This window comes from Limanda limanda, chromosome 14 (genome assembly GCF_963576545.1).
Source record: "Limanda limanda chromosome 14, fLimLim1.1, whole genome shotgun sequence".
Lineage (NCBI taxonomy): Eukaryota > Metazoa > Chordata > Actinopteri > Pleuronectiformes > Pleuronectidae > Limanda > Limanda limanda.
Genome location: NC_083649.1, coordinates 15,758,171 through 15,780,239, shown reverse-complemented (window position 1 = coordinate 15,780,239; position 22,069 = coordinate 15,758,171). Strand labels below are relative to the sequence as shown.

General features: G+C 42.0%; 1 protein-coding gene across 1 annotated transcript in view; it reads right to left on the bottom strand.

Annotated features, from left to right (window-relative positions):
- The window catches only part of LOC133019552 (disks large homolog 4-like), an 84,524-nt gene that overhangs the window by 924 nt on the left and 61,531 nt on the right, over positions 1–22,069 (bottom strand). Inside the window, exons 5-23 of the mRNA XM_061086076.1 lie at positions 21,892–21,948; positions 11,851–11,904; positions 10,997–11,047; positions 10,770–10,894; positions 8,624–8,793; positions 8,331–8,467; positions 6,990–7,134; positions 6,367–6,502; positions 6,073–6,229; positions 5,872–5,974; positions 5,186–5,300; positions 3,080–3,256; positions 2,594–2,636; positions 2,472–2,502; positions 1,416–1,463; positions 1,221–1,322; positions 841–1,013; positions 375–487; positions 171–262 (exon numbers count right to left, since the gene is read on the bottom strand). Coding sequence (XP_060942059.1) covers positions 171–262; positions 375–487; positions 841–1,013; positions 1,221–1,322; positions 1,416–1,463; positions 2,472–2,502; positions 2,594–2,636; positions 3,080–3,256; positions 5,186–5,300; positions 5,872–5,974; positions 6,073–6,229; positions 6,367–6,502; positions 6,990–7,134; positions 8,331–8,467; positions 8,624–8,793; positions 10,770–10,894; positions 10,997–11,047; positions 11,851–11,904; positions 21,892–21,948 — 2,029 coding nt within the window. The remainder of the gene's footprint in view (positions 1–170; positions 263–374; positions 488–840; positions 1,014–1,220; positions 1,323–1,415; positions 1,464–2,471; positions 2,503–2,593; positions 2,637–3,079; positions 3,257–5,185; positions 5,301–5,871; positions 5,975–6,072; positions 6,230–6,366; positions 6,503–6,989; positions 7,135–8,330; positions 8,468–8,623; positions 8,794–10,769; positions 10,895–10,996; positions 11,048–11,850; positions 11,905–21,891; positions 21,949–22,069) is intronic.

The window sequence follows — 22,069 nt, the reverse complement described above, 5'->3', positions numbered from 1 at the left end:
CATATATCCTCTGTCTACACCGGAAGCCCCAAATTAATGTCCGTTGCCCCAAGAGGCTAATTCGTCAGTAGATTGTTGCCGATGGGCTCCAGGATTGCAGGTGTATAAGCTCACGTTAACAATCTGGTGTAATGTTACCTTGTGGACACAGAGTTTCTGCGTGTGCTCACCTGAAAAGCACTCTAGAAAGTCTTGTTCTAGTTTGAGGGCTCGGTCCATTCCTTTCCTGGCCTGCTCCTCCGTCAGACGAGTATTGATCTCTCTGTTGACATCACATCACAAAAGTCAATCAGGGGAAGACGCTCTTCAAAAGTTGATGGTGGACGACATGTTCAGTTTCTGATGATTATTTATTTCATGAAATCAGAACTCACAGGACGTTCTCCAGCGCCTTGGGTCGTACAAAGATGGCGATGGGATGAAGCTGAGCTGCTTGTAGTCTGCGCACAGCGTTGGCCGATACATCCAGGATGCAGTGCTTCCCTTGCTGCTCATGGGAGAGAAGTAATGAGGATTAATAAACACACACTGTCATTTCGGTTATGGCTTCAAAACTGCCAGTTAATTAGGAAACAAGCCACGGGGGGTTTCGGCAAATTACTCAAAACATTTTTTTTGTTCTTGTTCCTTTATTAAACATTTTATACACACAATTGAAATCAAAGATATTTACGACCGGCAGTTAATTCATCAAATTTAGCATTAATGTGCTTGATCCTGTAAATACAGTGCGAGTCATTGTTTTGCAATTAGTGGAGGCAATCAAAACCAATGACAACAAAGGACTGGGAAAAACAACAGATAAAATGTTATGTCTTGCTATAAATTTTTATTTCGCACCTGCTCAGCCACCTCGCGGACACTCTGGACACTGGTGCCGTACAGGTGACTGTTGTACTGGCCGGCCTCGATGAACCGATGGCTCTGGATGTCCTTCTCCATCTGTTCCCGCGACGACACAAAGTGATAGTCCCTCCCGTCCACCTCATACTCTCTCTTGGGCCGCGTGGTGTCTATCGAGCAAAGAACAGCAAACTGTCAAAGCAGCGCATACGATAACATCGCTTAGAATCTCCAAAATTAAAGCTATTACTTCTCTGAGAAGGGGGACACATTATGCAGATATAAGCCTAAAATGGTGGCAGGTGGCAGCACTGACATCATATCACGGGCAGAGAATTAGTGAATCCTTCTCTGTGACTGACAGAGCAATTACTTACGTGGGACACAAGATCCAAACTTATCTGGGAACTCAGACAACAGGTCGTCGTTGATCCTGTCTTTCACGGGACCCAGAATGATGATGGGCCTCGCGTAATGAACTTAGCGGGAGGAGAGAGAGAGTGAGAGCGTTCAGAAGAGTGCAATTTTATAACAAAGGCCTAAAGACTGAGCTGCTTCCTTGTTGACATTACCTTCCACTTGGGTGACTGTCTCATAACTCTGTGATGTTTTATCTCTCCCTGGAGACAGAGCACAGACACATTCAGCCAACTTCCTTTTAACCAATATGAAATTACATTTTATTTATAGCTCTGGGTGCATATGTGCGTTTGTACTTAGATTTTAATGACTGCGATGTGTTTTAAAGCGTCACAACGTAGGTTTATACCTTTAAATAACAGCTATCATTGTGATGGTGCACAAACTTTTAAAGCGCTCCCTGGATGCCTGCAGCTGCTTAGCATTCTGAAACATTTCGGCACACAGCACACACCAAGAACCAGAGGCGGAGCCAGCAACTACAAGCGACAACTATTTTGCAATTCTCGGTGTAGAAATCACGGCAGAGAAGAGAGAGTGACTGAGCAAGAAACTGAAATTCAGAGAATCGTTGGCGAGAGCTTAAAGAGACCAAAGGATGCAGGACAGATGCTGATCAGGTGTTGGTAAGTAAGTAGTAAGTCATAACTTTTGCTTGTTTGCTGTTTCTTGTGCCGGTTGTCGGTTTCAACATCATCTTGTATGTACCGCAGGGAATTACGTATCCCACCTGCAGGGGGAGCCTGAGTGTAGCTGTGTGCGAATCTTTCTATGTGTAGCTTTAAAATGCTGGAGCTAATACATCAGATGGCACCACTGACGACATAAAAGAAGACCTGCCTGTGAAGGTGAAGTGTGCTTTGGACCACAGTCTGGAGGAAAATGGTAATGAGGACTGCTTGTGATTATACTTGGCAGAATCCGTGACGTTGGCAGGGAGCTATTTAAAGATGACAGCGATGCCAAAGAGCAGGGTAGTTGTGGAGAAAGGACGGCTCTGAGTCTGCAGTTATTGACAGGTTTACACATTCGCTCTGGGCGATGCTACCAGCACCTTCGATCGAGGTATTCATCTTGTAATGGATGAACAAAACAGCAGCCAGCAGAATGTGAGCATTATGTTTACAAAAATACGAGAGAATGTCAGAATGTGTAAATGGCAGCTTGCAGAGTCAATGTAGAGAACATCCACGCGTCATACTAATTACCTTGAGGGCCCAAGCTGTCCCGACCGTGGTCCTGCAACAGAAACAAGAGCAGAGGTTTACACAGGGGGGAGACGGTTTGAGGGAGAAGGCGTCTGTCAGTCGACTCTGGGGAGGGAACTCACCCTCTCTTTGGTGTTACCACGAGACCACTCTTTTCTTTCCACCCTGGAGAGAGGACAAGATCCAAGTTAAAGTCAAAGTCAACTCTATTGTCATATTTCGGGATTGAAATGCTGTTTCTCTCTGATCAACGGTGTGAACATATAAGTAGACAGAACATATAAGTGTGCACATATTAAGTACTTAAAACACAGAACACTGTACGACATAGTACGCAGTCATAAGGTTCATGGGGGATAGAATGAGAAAGATGGACGTGGTTGAGCAATATAAAACGATATTTATCACAAGTGATCAGGGCTCCAATGGGTTTTTACGCTCTGGTTAAATAATGAGACTTATAACATGTATAATTTTATTCAATGATATGAACAGTCGAGCTAAAAATGACAAACTACCTACTAAACTTTTCCATAAATCACTGTTATTTGCTGTCGAACATAAAACCTTAGATATGAGCGAGCTCGTCGATGGACAGTGTGTCTGACCTGAGCTTGCTGGGGATGAAGCCGACCTCCTCGGCCTCATTCTGGGGGCTGACTTTCCGGGCCTGCCACCACTCCTCATCACCGCAGTCCAGCACGTGCAGCACATCCCCGAACCTGAAGCCCAGCGCTTGACTCAGGAAGCCACAGTCCGTAGTCTTGTCATAGTCGAAAAGAGCCCTGAGTGAGGAGATCATGTAAATCGGTCACTTCACAGAAAAAAATACATTATCACCATCTTTTTAAAGAAATATCCAAATCCGATATGTTATATTTTGAAGGCTGCACCGAATGAAACATTGTGGGTGTGCGCTGTAACACCTGTAGCCTTGTATTGAACCCACACTTTATGTTTATTCGAAGGTGAACAGGAAGACTCAAACGTTATAATAGAAATGACACATCAGCAGAGAGAAAGCTGAAATGGACATGATGAAGTTTATCAAATCAAATGACAATATATGACTAATTTTTCCATCCCCTCCATTATTAACGTGGAAGCATTATCACCACCTCCATCTCTTTCGGTTGTCGTTTGTTACTTCCACACCTGAGGCTACTTTGCTTAGATGACAAATGGCAATTTTGTGTTGTGAAGGATAAATGAAGAACGTTAAGATTAAAGTGGGAAATGATGATACATTGTTCTGTATTAAATCGCAGATCACATCAGTTTGGATCAAATCTCATTTAAATTGATCAAATCCCTCGATAATCCATCTCTCAATTTTTCATTTGCCGTTCACTTTGCCCCAGTGTTTATAATTTGGATTTGTCTTGTCAATTTGGTTACATTTTTATACCATGTTTTTCTCATATGAACTGTTTGACCAAAATAATGATTGAATAAATATTGGAATTACGTATGTTGTTATTATTTCATTTCATTTATTATTTGGAACACGTAAATAAAATAAAGAAAAATTATACAAACAAGTATTATTTATAAACTGACGAGACATAAACCTTAATGATTTAAACTACATAAATAAAAAATATATAAAATATTTATAATTATAATAGTTATGATAATAACATATAAAAGGAGTGAGAATAAGTACAAACGTGAATATCATCACTTCTCCATGAATTAATTAATTAATATCTATAATGGCTGCTTTGCTCTCACAGAACAACTTTGGGAAGGTAAATAATAGAATCGTACGCCACGATTACGCACGTTGCGTAAAAGTCGCGGGAGTTACGTATTATTAACCGGCGGCTACCACAGCATCGTTATCAACAAACACGCACGTATTGTCTCCGTGACTCTGCAGGAAAACCAGACAGACGCGGGAGACGCGTGTCTGAATCACGGAGGGAGTTTTTATGGGCGAACTTCTGTCAAAATGGCGACAATAACACAACAAATTTTCTTCACCGTCGTGGATCATGACGGAGGACGCGATGGAGCTCATGTTGCTGCTTCGAGCTAATTGAACACAACCTCTGAAACCCGGACAATATCCGGACCCTGCCTAACAGGCGGCCATTGACAGCCCTCCATGGACCGTCTGTAAAGCTCCACTCACATAGGGAATCAAGCATGAAAACCTTCTGAAGGTAAGACCATGCTCCAGTATGTATTCAGTGCAGTGTGGTGTATGGTTTGGCATCTGGACACTGGCCGCTGCACAGATTGTGTGTGGATTGTTACGAACTTACTTTAGTCATTCTCTACAAACTTGATGTGACCGCTCCTGACAGAGCTTTGATGTTCAGGGGTTTGAAACAGTGATGTGCTGCCACAGCCAAGAGTCTATCTGACTTCAATTGACACAACTGGCTCAACAGGTTTGATGTGCATGGCATCAGCTTCCCCGCCACATTTTTTGTTTATAAAAATGGCAGCTAGTGTTGAATGTTTGGATGTTGCCCAATGTACGAGTTTTGAACTAGCATATGCAGCAAGTCCATCGGATGAAAGTGTTTTTTAAAGGGGGTTAGAGTAATTTGGTGTATCAATGTAAATTGTATTGCCGTAATTATTGATGTTGTATATAGACGGATCTCCGCTATATGGAAGTTGAAGGATTTGTTCACCACAGTTTCATCTATGTGTGTCATGTAGGACCAAAGCCTATACTGTTTCTACTGTTGGTGTCAGACCTGATGTAGAAGCCTCTCTTTGGGTTGCTCCTTAGCGTTGTGGTCCCCGAGCCCATGCTGCTGTTCATCAGCTGTTCCCTCAAGTCGTGGATCTTTGCTTCAAAGCGGCTGTACTCTGAAAACAGAAAGACAAACGCATGAGGAGCTTTCGTTTTACTCTCAGACACACAAAAGATTTGCTTCGTAACTGATGAAGATGCATCCATCCCACTTATCTAAGAGTATTGTACTGAGCATTAACCTCGACTTCCCTTAAACACTCCTTAGCTTTCTCAATAGAACCAGTATGAAGTCACTGACGGCCAACAAGTGTTATGGCACTAAAAACTTCGGCCTTGGCTGAGTGAATGTAACCAATAGTAGTAAACTTCCTTTTGTATCCAATAGAATTTTCTAAATACCAATTCTAGCTCACTACTCTGCTCATTGTCTACATTTCTTCTTCATCTTTGTGCGTTTGATGTGTTTTTAAGATATTGTGCACAGAAGCAAACCAGCACACAGAAACTCTTTGCTAGAGATTTTAAATAAATCTCTCGATCCGTGAAACAAGTGGTCGCTGATTGGACATTTTCGGACAAATTTAAAGTGAAAATTTTAAGTCTATATTTCTCGTGAATCTGTATAGTATGTGACAACCCATATGCATGAAGGCATGTTGTTATGTATGAGAGTTGATTCCGTACCGTCGGGCCGATACTGAGCGATGATGGTCACCGTCTGGCCGGCGTTCTTCAGCGCGGCAGCTGCCTGTTCATGTGTCGCCATGCGCAGGTCCACGCCGTTCACCTGATGCACACACACACACAGCATGGACAATCACTTAGTGCTACTGTAGGATGCGTGAATGTGCTGCGTGACAACTTTCTACAGATGAGTGTCTTTACACTGAGGATCTGATCGCCCTTGTGCAGCTCTCCGCTCAGGTCCGCTGGCCCTCCTGCCAGGATGAAAGAGATAAAGATTCCCTCTCCATCCTCGCCCCCGACAATGTTGAACCCCAGACCTGTGGAGCCTCGGTGGATCAGAACTCTGCGAGGCTCCCTGATTAAGACAGAAACATAAAGTGTGAATAAAAGAGTGTGTAGATAAACAAATACTGTTAATCAAACCACCTCTGCTGCAAACACTGCTAATAATAACCAGTGTACCTGAGAAAAAGCCAGTGGATCATTGCTCACCTGGGGATGTCATCATCTCCCATCATGCCGTGCAGAACAGGAGAAAACCGACTAGGTGAGGTGGGAGTAAGGGCTTGTGGGTAATCTGAGCCAAGATAGTTGGGGTGGCTGAGTTCAGTATCCATATGGGAATATGCTGGAAGAACAGCACACAAAAAAAATGTATAATATTCCAGAGGGCTGCTGTACACAGATATGCAATATCAGCTAAAATAGAAGTTCAGACTTCGGGCTGTTTGGCTTCTCTACTGAGTAAATGCATTTGTGTAATATGATATTTTGTATGTGTGGTCGGAAAAATTGTTGTGTATTGTGTTGCGAAAGCCTATTGCAGTTTTTGTTTGTTACAAGAAGTCTTTCATCCAGAGGCGGATTCGTGTCAAAGGTAGGAAGAAAATGCCCCTGAACCAGTAAACATGAGCTTTTCATTTTCTTAGTAGTCCCACAGTCATCTCCAGTGATTTACAAAGAACAGGGTTTTCTCTCGACTATCATTGACTATTGGTTCAAATATGAAAAATGTTCTCACATTTTGTTCTTAGAAATCTTTCTAGTGAAATGCAGGGCATACATTTTTTCCGATCTGATTTGATCTAGCCGTGTGTGTCAGGAGAGGGGCTTACTGCTGGTGAGGTCTGGAGGGTTGTAGGAGTTGGTCAGGTACAGGTTGTTGGGCTTGGCCACCCTGAGGTACACCACCTCGGCTGTGTTCTTCAGAGCCCCCACCGCGTCCTCGTGCATCACATCCTCCAGACACACGTTGTTCACCTGAGCGTCGGCAGCAAGCAGAGGAACAAAGTCAGCGTCAGTCGCAACAGACGGCAGCTGCACTGAGGACCAGAGAAACACTGAATCCCTCACACAGATACTTTCATATTTACGTGTATGATAGTCGCTCTTCTTCAGAACAATCAGATCATCCTAGCGATGACCTGAATATTAATGGACTGTATTTATAGTGCATCTATCCATTGTTATGACCACTCAAAGCTATTTACATCAACCCATTTCCACCGACATTTATGCAGCACTTCTATATGCATCACATGTCATACACACACTGACGGACAAACCACCTGCTCCAATTTGGGGATTCAGTGTCGTGCTGAAGTAATGAAGACTGGAGGAGCCGGGGATCAAACCTACTACTTTCTGTTAGTGGACAACCTGCTCTCTCTCCTGAGCCACAGCCGCCCAAGAGGCACAACAAAATATAAATGTTAATTCTAGATAAAAAAAGACTCAACCATTTGGTGGTATTTCTAAAATGATCGATTAAATATATCATGAATGCATTACTCTGCTGATAAATAGATTAATAGATGGATCGTCAAACTACAGAATCATAGTTCAAGTCACCATATAACACAATTTACTACTGTAATCAACTACATCTGTTTTAAATGGTGAGCTGGTGGTTTGCTGTATAGATCAGATGAGATAAAAACATGTAATATGTTCCACTGCTGTCCTCATATTAGCATTTCTGCTAATAAAATTACAATACAATTGTATTTTGTAAACAGTTTCATAATAAGCAGAAGCATGTTGCTATATTCCATTCAGAGGCAGAGCATTAATTAGCCCAGACACCATTTAATCAAAACCAAGCACCATTTTGAAGTCGCTGGCATCAAGCTTGTCATCAGCTGCTATGTCACAGTCTCCCTGTTCTCCAGCAGATGGCAGTAGTGCTGCTTGTGTTTTATTGCAGCTACACCACAGTTCAACATTTATTCCAGCCTACACATCTATTCACATGCAAATTCAGGACATGAGAATAACGGCTGTAATTTATACAGGCCCCCGATACTTCACTGCTGCTAATGCACACAAATGTGTGAGTGTGTGTGTGAATATGTGTGTGTGTGCTTCAGAGGTGAGAGTCTGAGGTTGTCAGTGACGCATTTGTGTGTGGGCTCACATCTCTGCATGCTGGAAGTTATTATATGTGACTGACTGACCGCTAAGATCTTGTCCCCGATCTGCAGACGTTGATCTTTATGAGCCGCCCCGCCTTCAATAATCTTGGTGACATAGATACTGTTATCTCCTGGTATGTGCTGGTTTCCCACCCCTCCGGCGATGCTGAAACCCAGTCCTGGGAAGAGAAAGCAGTGAGAGAGGCCGAGGAGATAGAGGGGTTAACACAGAGCAGATTTGTTCAATCCAGAGGGCACAGCTTAGCCAGGTAAAAAGCCTCCCCGAGCCCACACAGAAGTGTTGATGCAGTACACTGATCCACACTCCCACGTACCTTTAGGCCCTTTGATGAGTTTGATTTCTGTGACTTTCTCAGCCGCCGGTTTTCTGCGGAGAACATAAAGGCGGACGATAGCACCTGCCTCCTTCAGAGCCTCCACAGCTTGGCTGTGTGTCACCTCCCGCACGTCAACATCATTCACAAATAAGATGCAGTCGTTCACACTAAGAAAGAGGGAAAGCGAAAGACAGAGAGACACAGTGGGAGGGAGAGTGAAAACACAGCGTTGAGTTTCTGTTTTGGTGCAGAAATCGGGTGTAATCCTGCACCAGACGAGGTCAGGAGCAGTCACTTATCGCTCTGTTGGGGATCCAGTTTCACCACAGGTGTCTCGCCTTACCCCCAGCCCTCAACATACAATTCTAAAAGGGTAATGACCCTTGCACTGTTGATATTGCTCTCTTTGGGTTAACCGCTCTTGAAAATTACAGCAGGAGTTGTGACAGCTGATTCTCGAGCAAGATTTTGATGAAAGGGCTATTTTCAGTAACACACATTCTTCCTCCAAGGGCCTGAAAACTCCACTTATCACACTTCCATTTATGTGTTTAAAATCGATTTCACAGCCCTGAATATCATAGAGTGTAACATTGTGTAAGACTGAAATGATTCTTGAGGTTTAAGCACTGTGATCACTGTGCACTGTGAGGAAGGCTCCAAAAGAAATGACTGCTGACGTCTTCATCCAAGGTTTTGTAGTAACAAAAGTCTGATGTGCACATTGTTTGTGAGGCAATATAAAACACAGGCTCATGCACACCCACACTCACACGCCCACACATATATTTAAAAAACCCAAACTTTATCAAGGTTAAAGAACAATTTATCTGCATGCAGTATAAAAGGTTCAGCACTGCTCTCTAAAAGGTTTGTTCAGATTTTCAAGGATCCCTCGCATGAATCATTCAAAAGTGGAAGAATTACCCTTACGCAAAAATGCTTTTGTGTTAAAATTGACATTGTGCGAACAGTCTGAAAGCAACATGACGTCCGTGGCGGTTTCAAGATATTTCAGACAGTCATGGTCATGAAAATAACAATCAGCATTCAGGCGGTTGTAAGGGTTTTCTCCGGGCACTCTTTAAACTCTAACGCCAATTCAGATGGACATTTATAGGTCAACTGTAAAGAAGAGGAGGAGGAGGAGGAGGAGGATGCCTATATGTACATGTCTTGTTTATGGCAGTATAATTGGGAAAACTGCTCATAAAATGCTCTTTTTCTTACAGCCTGACTGATATGGATCTTTGGGGGGGCGATATTGATACTGTCATAAGGGAGTTCTGATATATTGGCCTTAGATGTCTTTATCAAACCCTTATGAGAAAGAAATGAAATTGATATTTCAAGGTTTAACCATGGACTTTGTTTAAAATGTATAGAACTTGATTTGAGACATTTTATATATATATATTTAAAATGTCAATATAAATGCACCTCATTTCAGCGTTGTTTATTCTGTAAAATATACGTTTTGATATTTGGCGCATTTCGTCAAACATAAACACGGATGCTGATTTGTCTGTTAATGGCTCATGTTGGTCGAGTAGCCCTGTAAATCGGTCGGGCTCTACTGTTTTCATTCAGAAAGGCAGAGTCTGAACTGCAGCCTCATGTGAAAACAATTGTGATATTGTTGCATTTTACACATTCCTATAAAAGGATTCGGCAAAATATGCCATCCATTACATTTATTTGGTAAGAACACTGTTTTCACACTACACTACATACTGTCAAAGAATCATTTTGAGTTGACGGACCCAAATAATTGGAAGATTATAGTTTGGTCGGAGATTTTGAATCAAACAGGCAGGTCAACTCAGATATAATTTGGGTGTTGAGTGTGACTGACACTCAATACTGTACTGTGGTTCAATATTTAGGACATGAATAATAAATGTTCAAGTATTTTTGATAGAGAAGTGACAGGTTGTCTATAGGGGATTCAGTGACAATACATTGTGAAGTATGGGGAAGAGAATTAGACCGTGAGGCCAATAGAGCAGCATTTTAATCATGTAAAACCTGAGTTGGCTGGGCATGGACATCCCATGATTTCATATATCATGGACTTGGGAACATAATGCCAGCATTCAGACTGGTTTGGAGCTTCCTGTAACACAGTACGAATGTATTTTACCTCAGCCGTCCGTCCTGAGCCGCCGCTCCTCCGGGTATGATTTTGGTGATGAAGATGCTGGGGTCATCGCCCACATGAGGGTTGTCTGTTCCTCCTGCAATGCTGAAGCCCAGGCCCGAGTTACCCTGCAGATACAAAACCACACAAAACAAACGTAATGTTTATTCATCACATTAGGGACATTTGACTTGACCGATCATGTAAAATTAGAAGTAGTAAAAACTCACTCTCTCCAGTGTGATCTCCTCATACTCAATTTCCCCTTCTATCCCATTCACCTGTCGGAAACAAATGTTAGTTCATAGTTTCAAGTAGTAGACATTTGATTTTGAGGTACAGTTATTTTTGTATTACACTTTTATTAACACTTCAATAAGAGTTTAAATCCTAAAGTCAGTTATGTTGGTTCAGGAGTTTCCCTCTGGGCATCATGTTGCTTAAGTCGTGGATCTTCCCTTCAGCTCCTCAACACAGCATCATGGTCACTAAAGCTAATTACAGCTTCTCTTTACCAGACTGTCCACTAAGTTTGATCTAAAATCGTGTGGTACCTGGTTGATAATGGCGGCCGGCACTACTCTCTCATTCTAATTCGTCTTGTGGCTGGACAACTTAGCTTCACATCAGCATTACCCCCGTCCCCGAGGAAGAGTGAATTCAAACGACTTCAGACTTCGCTGTTTTGGTGTCTGACCTAGAAAACAACTTTTCCTAGTGCTGGAGTGGCGCAGAAATACTGGCCTGCATGAAATTGGAGGCTTTTTCTCTGGGGCGCCTCGTTCTCTAATCCCTCACTATTCACGTTAATGTGTGCATTCGTTTTAGAAACGGCCTAATTAACGGATCGAGTGAAGTGATATCTCTGCTCTGTCAGATGTGTAACAGAGAAACAGTATTTTAATTGAAAAGACAAATATTTATTATCATTCAGGTTAAAACCATGAGTGACAAACCTACCTGGATGTTGGGAATGTAATGGAACTACTCATAATACAGAGTGAATATGAAGGCAGTTAAGTGAGTTATGTGGTTGAGCCTGACATGCTAATACAATAAAAGGGAGATTAAACATAATCCTTACATATGGGGAACCGTCGAGCGTGTCGGTGTTCACCACCATTGGAGGAGTATTTCCCTGGAGACACAGAGAGAGGAAACGTCATTAAGAAATGATGGCAGCGACTCGGAGATGACGCAGTTCCTGGACGAGCTCTCGGTATATCCCTGGAACCTACAATCACAGCCAAGACTGATGGCCATTTTAGCTCTCAGCTGTGATCGCACTATTCTCACTCTGCTGGAGAGCATGGCTCCAGGAACGTTTTGTTTATCATCCACCCCGTGATCGGCCCTCTTATTCCTGGTGTCAGATTTGCCACAGCTACCGGTCGGATGATAGTACGACTTGTTGTACTCATGCTAGATGGCCTTCTAGTGATCAGTGTGGACGTGGGCGTCAACCTCCTGCCCACCAGTCCTTTTGAAACGGTGATTCATCTACTGACGGCACATGGTGGCGATCTCCCAGAATACTCCCGAGGATGACGAGGAAACGGAGAGGCAGTGACAGACAGCACGGTTTGTCGGTTAGCCCAGTGCCTGTTATGCCTGTCAAACTTTGGTCCAGAACGACGTTACGTCCATTATCGTTTGCACAAAGCGTGAGGCCAGTCTCAACATTACAGCAAGTTATTCATCAGGATCAAAGTGATTAAGGAAAAGACTAAAAACGACAGCAAGTCAATGACGGACAGGATTTTTGGCACTGATGCGGATTGGGTTTACAGCACCTGTCTGTTGAGTTTCTCCGAGGTGTGACACACGTCTTCTTCCTCGCCTCTTAATCCCAACTTTCTTCCTGCTTCTTTACATTATTTAGTCTCATCCTCAGGGTATCTGATGTTGCAAGGTGTAAAGTATGTGCCGTTCTCTTTAAAGAACTGAGTATGACTCTCTATCTAAGTGTCTACATCTATTAGATTACGTGTCATTCTTCGGCACCATGCTGATTAGCATGGGAAAGACCCTGTCCTTCTCAAGTGCTTAAAGAACTGCAAACAGCAGCAGAAAAACAGCCTGCTGACCTTCACACAAACAACTACGCTACCAGTCCTATGCACACAAACAACTACACTCCCAGTCTGACACACACAAACAACTACACTCCCATTACGACACACAGGAACAACTCTATCCCAGTTCGACACACTAACATCTATGCCCCTAGTTCGACACACACAACAACTAGCTCCCAGTCCGAAACACAAGAACAACTACGCTCCAAGTCCGACACAAACAACTACACTCCCAATCCGACACACACAAACAACTACACTCCCAGTCCTACACACACAAAAAACTACGCTCCCAGTCTGACACACAAGAACAACTCTATCCCAGTTCGACCCACACGAAAAACTACGCTCCCAATCCGACACACAGGAACAACTTTATCCCAGTTTGACACACACAAAGACCTACGCTCCCAATCCGACACACACAATTACACAAACCAACTAAACACACTTCTCACTTTTACCCAGCGATCTTTGTGGGTTTTTTTTTCACTCAGTTCCTCGTTCTGTCTTTATAGAGAGTAAGTTCTAATGGGAACATGAATAAATGCTCACTGTTCATACGCAGATTATTAAAATGATTAGCATTTTCTTTGCAAACAGAGCTGGGTTCTTAACATTCAGTTCCCACTTTATGAAGTGCACATGTACAAACTAAAGCAACCCAATGCTTCTGCTCCATAAACTCTACTTTTATGAGGCCCTGTTATGCTCTTTATTTTATTTTTGACATAGCTGTTAATTCACTTATATTTAGCATCAAGGCCATGCTATTGATGGAGTTGTACTGGGCTTCATTATATTCCCAGGTGTTTTTAATATTCACCTCATGAATGCAAATGTAGAGGCTACATTTAAAAATAATATAAAACGCTCTTAGTATAATATAGCCCATACAACACCACCTTTAACTATAACCTCAGTAATAATGTAATTTAATTTACACTTATTCCCCAGGGTCATCAACATTGGAAACTTTTAGGCAAAAAATTTAATCTGTATATTATTTTGGCTACTAAGAAGGAAAAGAATCGGACATTTTAATAATAAAGTAGTGATATTGTGACAATAAAATCATAATTTTAATGGCGGAAGATCAGCTTGTCACCCTTATTCACAAATAACAAAATACTTGATCTTGTGGATCATCAGCACCACATTATAATCCATATCAGGACTTTGTATAAGAAACTTTCTAATTTCATTATATTATGACATTATTCTTAAAATCTATTTTTGGCTCTAAATACATTTTATTTTATCGTCAGACAATACATATGCAGACAATCTGGATAACAGGTGTACCTAATCAACTGGCCACCATTTACAACACCGAGTTTGAGCTTATGTGTGCTTAGAAAGCCAGAAAAGGATAATTTTATGTTTTAGTAGACACATTTGTGTCAGTTAATCTTTTTTTTAAAGAAATTGATCAACTGATGAAACCAAACTTTTTCAGATCTTAAATGATATCAGATCATTACATGAATCAAATATCAGTATGAAGACCTTAATGAAGACATGATGAATAAATATGTTTTGTACAACAGAGAAATTGATGTCTATGAATATCACTGCAATTTTCTCTTGGCAGTTTTCAGTAGAACTTTTTCACAGCAGACATTTTGACTTTGCATAATCATAGAAAATGTATTAATTGACTCATTGATTGATAATAACTATGACCCAGCATGGACGTTGCCTTAAGTTGAATGTGGTTGAAATCCATTTTTGCATAACACTATCTAATTCTCCATTTAGAAATCCTCATTGTTGAATGATACTAATCATATCTTCCATTATAAAGAGAAACTGTCATAAATATAGAGAAAGGTATAAAGACATTAACCCTTCCCTAGTCCTGCACAAAATGCCAGCAGAGCTCTGCTTTAACCTAGCACAGTCCGATTGTGAGAGTTGCCTGTGCAGAGCTTCACCGTGTAGCTGTGTCCAATGGGCCGTGCTGCCGAACATTACGTCAAATTCATCCTTATCTGGAGACAGAAAATAATGAGTATAGCCAGCAGAAATTCAAGTCTAGTGCAGGCAGTTTCCCCTGGAGGGATTTAGACAGAGCCCTCTCTCCCTCTCTCTGCTCTGTCAAGTCTTTCGACATCAGGGTTGTTAGGATTTACAGTGTTGGGCTGCTCTTGTCTACCTATATTTTAGCACTACCTATTCAGCCACCCTGTCCTCTGCCATGTCCCCACATGCAGCACCATCACCCCTCTGCACCCGGGCCTGTGCATCTTAATGAATTCATACCTAACAGCCAGAAAATGCATATTCAGCAGCAAATGAAACACATTTATTGAGATTTGTCTGGCTAAATTATTCCCAGATTTGACTGAGTTTTGTGCAATGCTGTGATGTAATAACTCCATAAATATTCATGCGTGCACTGAAGCAAAACACAGAGCACAAAAAAAGTATGAAGCAATGTGTTTGAATCGATTTCTTTTCTCCCTTAAGAATTGAATAAATAGAGTTAGTACAGGCAATTTAGCAGTGGAAACCTCGAGCTGCAGGCTATATTCAGGCTGTAGCTGCACAAGGTACCGTACCTGCTCCCTCCTGCTATGTGACTCACAAGGCACCCAAACTCTCATCAATCCAGCTGCTGCTCTGCGCATGTGCACCTGCAAACATGCACGTCCTGTCAGAGATGTTCTGTGCACGCACTCGCACCTCCCGTGGCTTTCAGGCTGCCAATAATATTGACAGTCAGCTGCTTTGTTAAAGGGATAGTTCACCCAGAAAAATGCACTCATTATGTGCACTCATTATCAACACAAAAAAACGAACATGCCTCCATGCTGCTCCTGTGGTGTCACACAAGTGTCCGTAAGCCCCGACATTCACATTCAACTTGAAAGGAGGTAATTTACATCATGTTTGTAGCCTAAATATCCACTGATATCTTAGATGATAAGATTAGATAGAACTTTATTGATCCACACATTCACTTGTTACAGCAGCAGGCAGGTCAGAATGACGTAGACAAGAGAATAAAGAAATATAAAAAAAACAATAGAATAACGATAAAGAATTTAAAGTTAAATAACTTCCGACGAGGTGCATTCAGGGACCATCAGGATGCTAACGTCTTCGAGCATAGCCAATCCTGAAGGACTTTTAAGCTTAGAACACAGTGTAAATTATCTATTTTCGAGTGGAATATGAATGTCGGGTCTTGTGGACACCACACGAGTAGTATGGAGGCATGGTATGTTATTTCTGTTTTATTACGTCTGAAGCTTTAGTCACCAGTTCCTTCAATTGTATGCGATTCTGCTGCAACACTTTTTACCCCTGAGACTCAAACACTTTGCCCACCCCTCCTTCGGCATAGGGGTGAGAAGATGATGAGATGAGACATTTCAGGGTGAACTATCTCTTTATGCCTAAGAATATTTAAAACACCATGTGCTGTCTCAAGTGGAGATAAAGTGTGCAAAGGATACTTGCAATGTCACCAGAGAGGACGGCGAGCCGGCTCTGGACACAAACCAAAGGTTGCATTAGTGGCTTTAATGCTGCATGTGCTGCACACCTTGCTGGAAAAGCCTCCAACAGGTAAAAGCCATTCGCTCAATTAACAAGACACTGACCTCTAAGTGAAATACGCAAAGTCAATCTGAAATCAACTAAATTGACAGTATCATTCTGTTGGCAATGGTATGCATTACCTTGTCCAGGCTGACCTTTACCGCAGAGCTGTGCAGGGATAAGAAGACAAGACTTCCTGTGAATTGTTGTTGTAATATGTAGCTGTGGTTTTTGTGAGGCAGGTTAAATGGCTGGTGATTTTACAACCTCTGTTCTAGTTTGTTGGTTTCATTGCAGGATGCGATGGTGGTTAATCTAGATTTGTCACATCATGCATATTGCTCATCTACTGGCTTCCTAGTAAACCCCCGGTACATGTGTGGAGTGAAGGAACAGGTGGTGGCATGCATCTGAGAGTTTGAGTGTTGTAGGGGTGTGTTGGTAATGTTGGTGGTCTTGTCTCTATGTTTGTTTGAAAATCAAATGAGGGATCATAGCAGCACCATCGCATCATCAGAGCAGAATAACATATCTTCATCTCACTCCATCAACCCACTCACAGCCTGAGCAGGATATGCTTAGTATGACCATATTTGATTTCTTGTGATTCACCATGATTAAAATATCTATCTTGGGCCCTAAGTGTAGCCACAGCCTTGACCTGAGCTTTGTATGTGTGCTGGTAGAAGACAAACCCTTGGTACCAATTAGTGCCAGGATAATAACACAATCAAAAACTAGAGTAGCACTCGATAGAGGGAAACCTCCACCAAGGCCCAACAGTCCCCTAATGAAACCACATTTAAATTCACTAAATCTAAACTTTTATTAGCAGCCAAAGTATCAGTTCCCTAACATCCATGACTGAGAATTCAACAAAACCATCTCACAATGTTAAAGAAATTCCTGGATCCGCCCCCTGATTTTGATCTAAACGAAAGCTCTTCCTTGGGTGATGCCACTCGTCCACAAAACTTCATGGAAATCGGTTGATAAATTTGAATGTAATCCTGCAACTAACAAACAAACGCAGATGAAAAAAAAGCCACCTTGGTGGCGGTAATAATCTAACAGCACCTCTTTTGAGCCACGAAGCACAATATAATTTTCTTGAAAGATTACTCAAATATATTGAAGTACAATGATATTTAAAAAAAGACTTAACATGGTTTAAAAAGTTCCTACCATCTTATGGTGTCGATGACTTTTGGCTTTCCGCACATTGTTGAGGAAGCGGCTGCCCATCTTTTTGGCGTACCACACGGACATGAACATTCTGCTTCAGTTGCCAAGACTGAAATCGTTGTTGTGGATGACTGGGGAGCAAACGCTGCTCGCCTCCAAAATTACATACTGAGGGTGTTAAAGGGAGCTCGCCAAGTTTCTTCTTTTAGAAATACCACTAAAGTATAATTGCAAAGAGAAACATTAGGGCTAGACTCTGCCATAACAGTTGGTCAGAGACCACAGATCATCCAGATTCCCTAATAGCTATGTAGCTATTTTAACTGAACATGGGTCCTTTGAGCATAATAGCAAAATAAGATGAATTAGACACAGGATACACCTTTGATTGAGATTTTAAGAATTGCAAAGAGAGGATAGCCCAATCAGCATTATCCTCTTGGTGAGCAGGTGCTGGAGTCTTCTGTGGAAGCCTAATATCCACCACCAAATCGAGGGTCGCATTTTAAAAATTACTCATCACAAATGAAGCTCATTATCTGAGACGCAGTTGTCCTATCTTCAGAAATCCCCCATCCAGAATACAAAAAAAAAGGGCCTTAACAGACAGATCCTTCCATTCTTCGTCGTCCGTGGCAGTGGACTGCGATGGCGGTGCCTCCCCTGCTCCTGGTCTGTGCTCAGTGAGAATGCAGTTCATATTCTCTGCTGCTACTGTACCGTACCCCTCCCATCCCCGCTGCTGAGGGAACGGGGAGCGAGCAGGAAAGTTTGATGGCAATTACTTAGCTGTCTCTCTGCATAATGTCGACGCTGGTGATGTGAGAGGGGGAGGTTTTATACTTTGGCTGGACGTAGAAGGACAAGCGGCGCAGACTGGCCCTACTCCTCTCGCTTAAAGAGGGGACTGTGGGCCTGCCAACCCCGATTCTGTAGTGAAACTTCCAAATAGTAGTGGCAGAGATTGTGCAAAAAAAATACAGCTTGACATCTGACATCTTTCCTGTTCTCGATTTTCCTGAGCTGCTTACAGGAAAAGGAGAAGAATTCAGGTTTCAACCCACCGTTTTTTTCCCCCTTCTCACTCAGTCTCTCACTTTCTGAAAGACCGATGGATTGACGGGTGTGTAGTATACGCTGCATATGCACACAAACACACAAAGGCGCGCACATTTAATAGACTTACCTAAGGACACGCTGAAGGACAAGCTGTCAGCTGACGTTCTCATTTTGTTAAATAAAATCCCTCCATCTACCCATCTCGTTTTCTCAGCCTTCCAATTGCAAGGCCCCCTCTATCTTTCTTACACCCCCCTACCCCCTCATTCAACACGAACAGCTCTCTCCTTCTCTTTCCGAGTGCATTTCCTTTTTTTCCCCTCTCTGTCTCACTTCCCCTCTCTCCCTCCCGAAGGACCTGAGCTGCTGCTGCTGCACAGTAATTACACCAAAGCTGCAGGGACATATTTAAACATTTATTAAAGAAAACTAAGGAGGATGGAGAAAATGAAGATAGAAACCAGATCTGGCTCAGACAAGAGTGCAGTGCAGAGAGGGGAGGGTATGATGGAGAGCTCCTGGGGAAACTGAAAACATTAATTGAATCCATACATTAGAACGAATCGTGTGAATGCAAAGTGTCATGCACGTCGTGGAGGAGTGGTCGACTGTTTTGTCTGAGGAGGGTTTTTGCACAACATCTAATGTCTATTGTGTTTGTGGTGAGAGAGGACAGACGCTGAGATGCATTGTTTCTCATCTGAAGAGAGTGTAACACACACTGGGAGCGGTGTGGGGGGGGTTTGGTCAGCACTTTGTGCCTGCTGCTTCTCACTCGCAGCTCGTCGGGTGAAGGTTAAATGACAATGTTGTGTGGTATTATGAGCCGAAGAACTTGGATCTGCCAAGATAAATTTAAGCTGTTTCATGTATTGTTAAAAAAGTCAGTGAGTGAAGTGACATGAACTTCCATAACCTTTACTAGCTCCATGTTTTAGTTTGTTGTTTTATCAATTTTACTCCAAGTGGGACAATAAAGACAACATTGTAACATTGAACCTTTAATCGTATTACATTTTTTGAAAGGGAAACAAATGATGTTTTTTGGACAATTGTTTTTCTCATAACTTCAGAGATTGACACAGATGCCTTCATTGTTTTCTATATTTGAAATTTGAAAATATCCAGTACTGCCAATAATGAGATGCATATGGGACTTGCTGTAAAAGTAGGGCAATACCTGCCTCATCAATTTAGAATTGGAATTCCTTCATTTATTATCATTACATCAAGTACAATGAGATCAAGTGGCAAACTTGTTGGAGCATTAACACAAGTCAGACAACACTTAAAAAGAGAATAAATATGAACATATATAAACAAATAATAATAATAAAAAAAAGGATATAAACCGATGTTAAATGTAACTTTAAATATATCTCATTGGGTCGGAGAATACAGATTTAGCTTTGATAAAAGCGTAATTAAGAGGTTCGGTTGATCACTAGAACGTCTATCATGAATCATGTTTTTCTTGAAATGCTCTTTAAAACTTTTAAGGACTGTGAACATGAAGCTTTAACGCACTTTTAACACTTTCTTTAACAGATCAAATGATGAAGTTTGCCTCTTAAAATCTGATGTTTAAAATCTTGAATAAAAATTTGTGTTTGCTGTCAAGACGGAACAACTTTGAGTCTGATCACGGCACATGATGTCACAGAAATTTATGTAGCCACATAATAAGAGGAGGACACGGCTCCGAAGACACGAGGGAGGATTCATTAATGTGAGAACAGATCAATATCAGAAGTTCTGCGCAGTGTGGAAAAAATAGTCATTTCTAATTACATTATGCCCTAAGTTTAAAAACAATATATGTCATTTGAAGCTGAAGCACCTCTTTGCTAAATCATGTACATAACCCAAAGACCTCGTCTCACTTTGCCAAACCGTTGCAGTGCTTCCAGAGACAATCCTACCCATAAATCAACGAGGAGTGGAACTGGCAAAGCCCACGCCATTAACGCAATAAAGAGACAGTGTGACGACACCACCTACACATCAACGACAAACACATGAGCTCTACGGCGGCTTCACACACATCCACACACAGATGGGTTACATCCTGGAGGCACACATACCCAACCGGCGTGGAACATTGAATGCATGCATATGTTGAGTGAAGGAATGTGTATGAAGACATTTTTCTGCCTGATGACTTTACACTGAAGGGTACAGATGTCGTTGGTGAGCAGTTTAATTATAAGCAGGCACTATTAGACGGCCGTGTATTCAAGGTCAGGGCGAGCAGACAAAGTCAATAAAATGATGTATAGTTACGTAACAACTTGTTCAACAGAGAGTGAAAGACAGATTTAATAGTTTAATCCCGCTAATGATCCCTTATAAATCCTCAAAGTTCACTTCTAACCGCCTTCTGTTTTCAGATTTTCCGTGTTTTACACTTTATTTTTATATTGTTTGCTTTGTGCTTACGTGTGATTTCCTCTGCCGTTGCCTTTTTGTCTTTCGAGATAGACACAATGATGGTCGCGATTCATGGCACATAAGCCTTATACAAACTGTCTGATCATAAAAATGGTTTATTGGGAAAGCACCGCAGCCATCTTTTCAAGGTTATGGAAGTCACTGCACAGTCTAACACTGCCCCCTGCAGGTTTCAGCCTGTCCTGCAACGAGATTACATCTACCTGTCTATTAAACCCTCATGCTATCATGGCAACATGTAAACAGTGATGCAATTATGATTCATTTAATTTCCACTCATTTCTCTTAACTTCATGGCTACTGCACCAGTGATTTACATATTTCAGGATAAGTGTTTGTGCAAAATGTTGCCCTGAGGAACTGCTTGGGCGTCTTTACACTGAAATAGGATCCACATTGCAATGCATTTCCTTCCCTGTATAATATCTTTGCTGCAGGAAAGCGATAGCATCTTTTTTTCCTTTAAAGCGTGGCGCCAGAAAGATGAATATAACAGGAATATTATAGTGTAACGAAACCCAACATATAAAAACTTTTCAGTTGCGTACATGAGATTTCACGCCCTAAAATAGTTATTGAGTGCAAGTGGAACAAATCTGTCAGACAAAGGAGATTTGAATGACAATGATTATGAGCACATTGATATCATCGGGAGACAGATAAAATGGCGGGTGGCTGTCTCTCAGGCAGAACGATGAGTGACACAGAGGATGAGGATTAAAAATCACACTGATGTCGATGACTGATGATGATGACTGTTAACTTTCGGGGTGACGGAGCGGCACGGACCGCTGTGCTCTTACCAGTGTGGAAACAGCTGAGGTGTACATTGGAGTGTGTCCCGTAGACATCAACACAGGCTGCAAAACAACAGAAGGGACAGGGTCATTTTGCAGGGTATGCATAGGGGCAAGAACAACGGTGTCGTTTAAGTTTTTCTTTACAAATGAGAGCTGAGGCTGACAAGTTCATTTACGACAC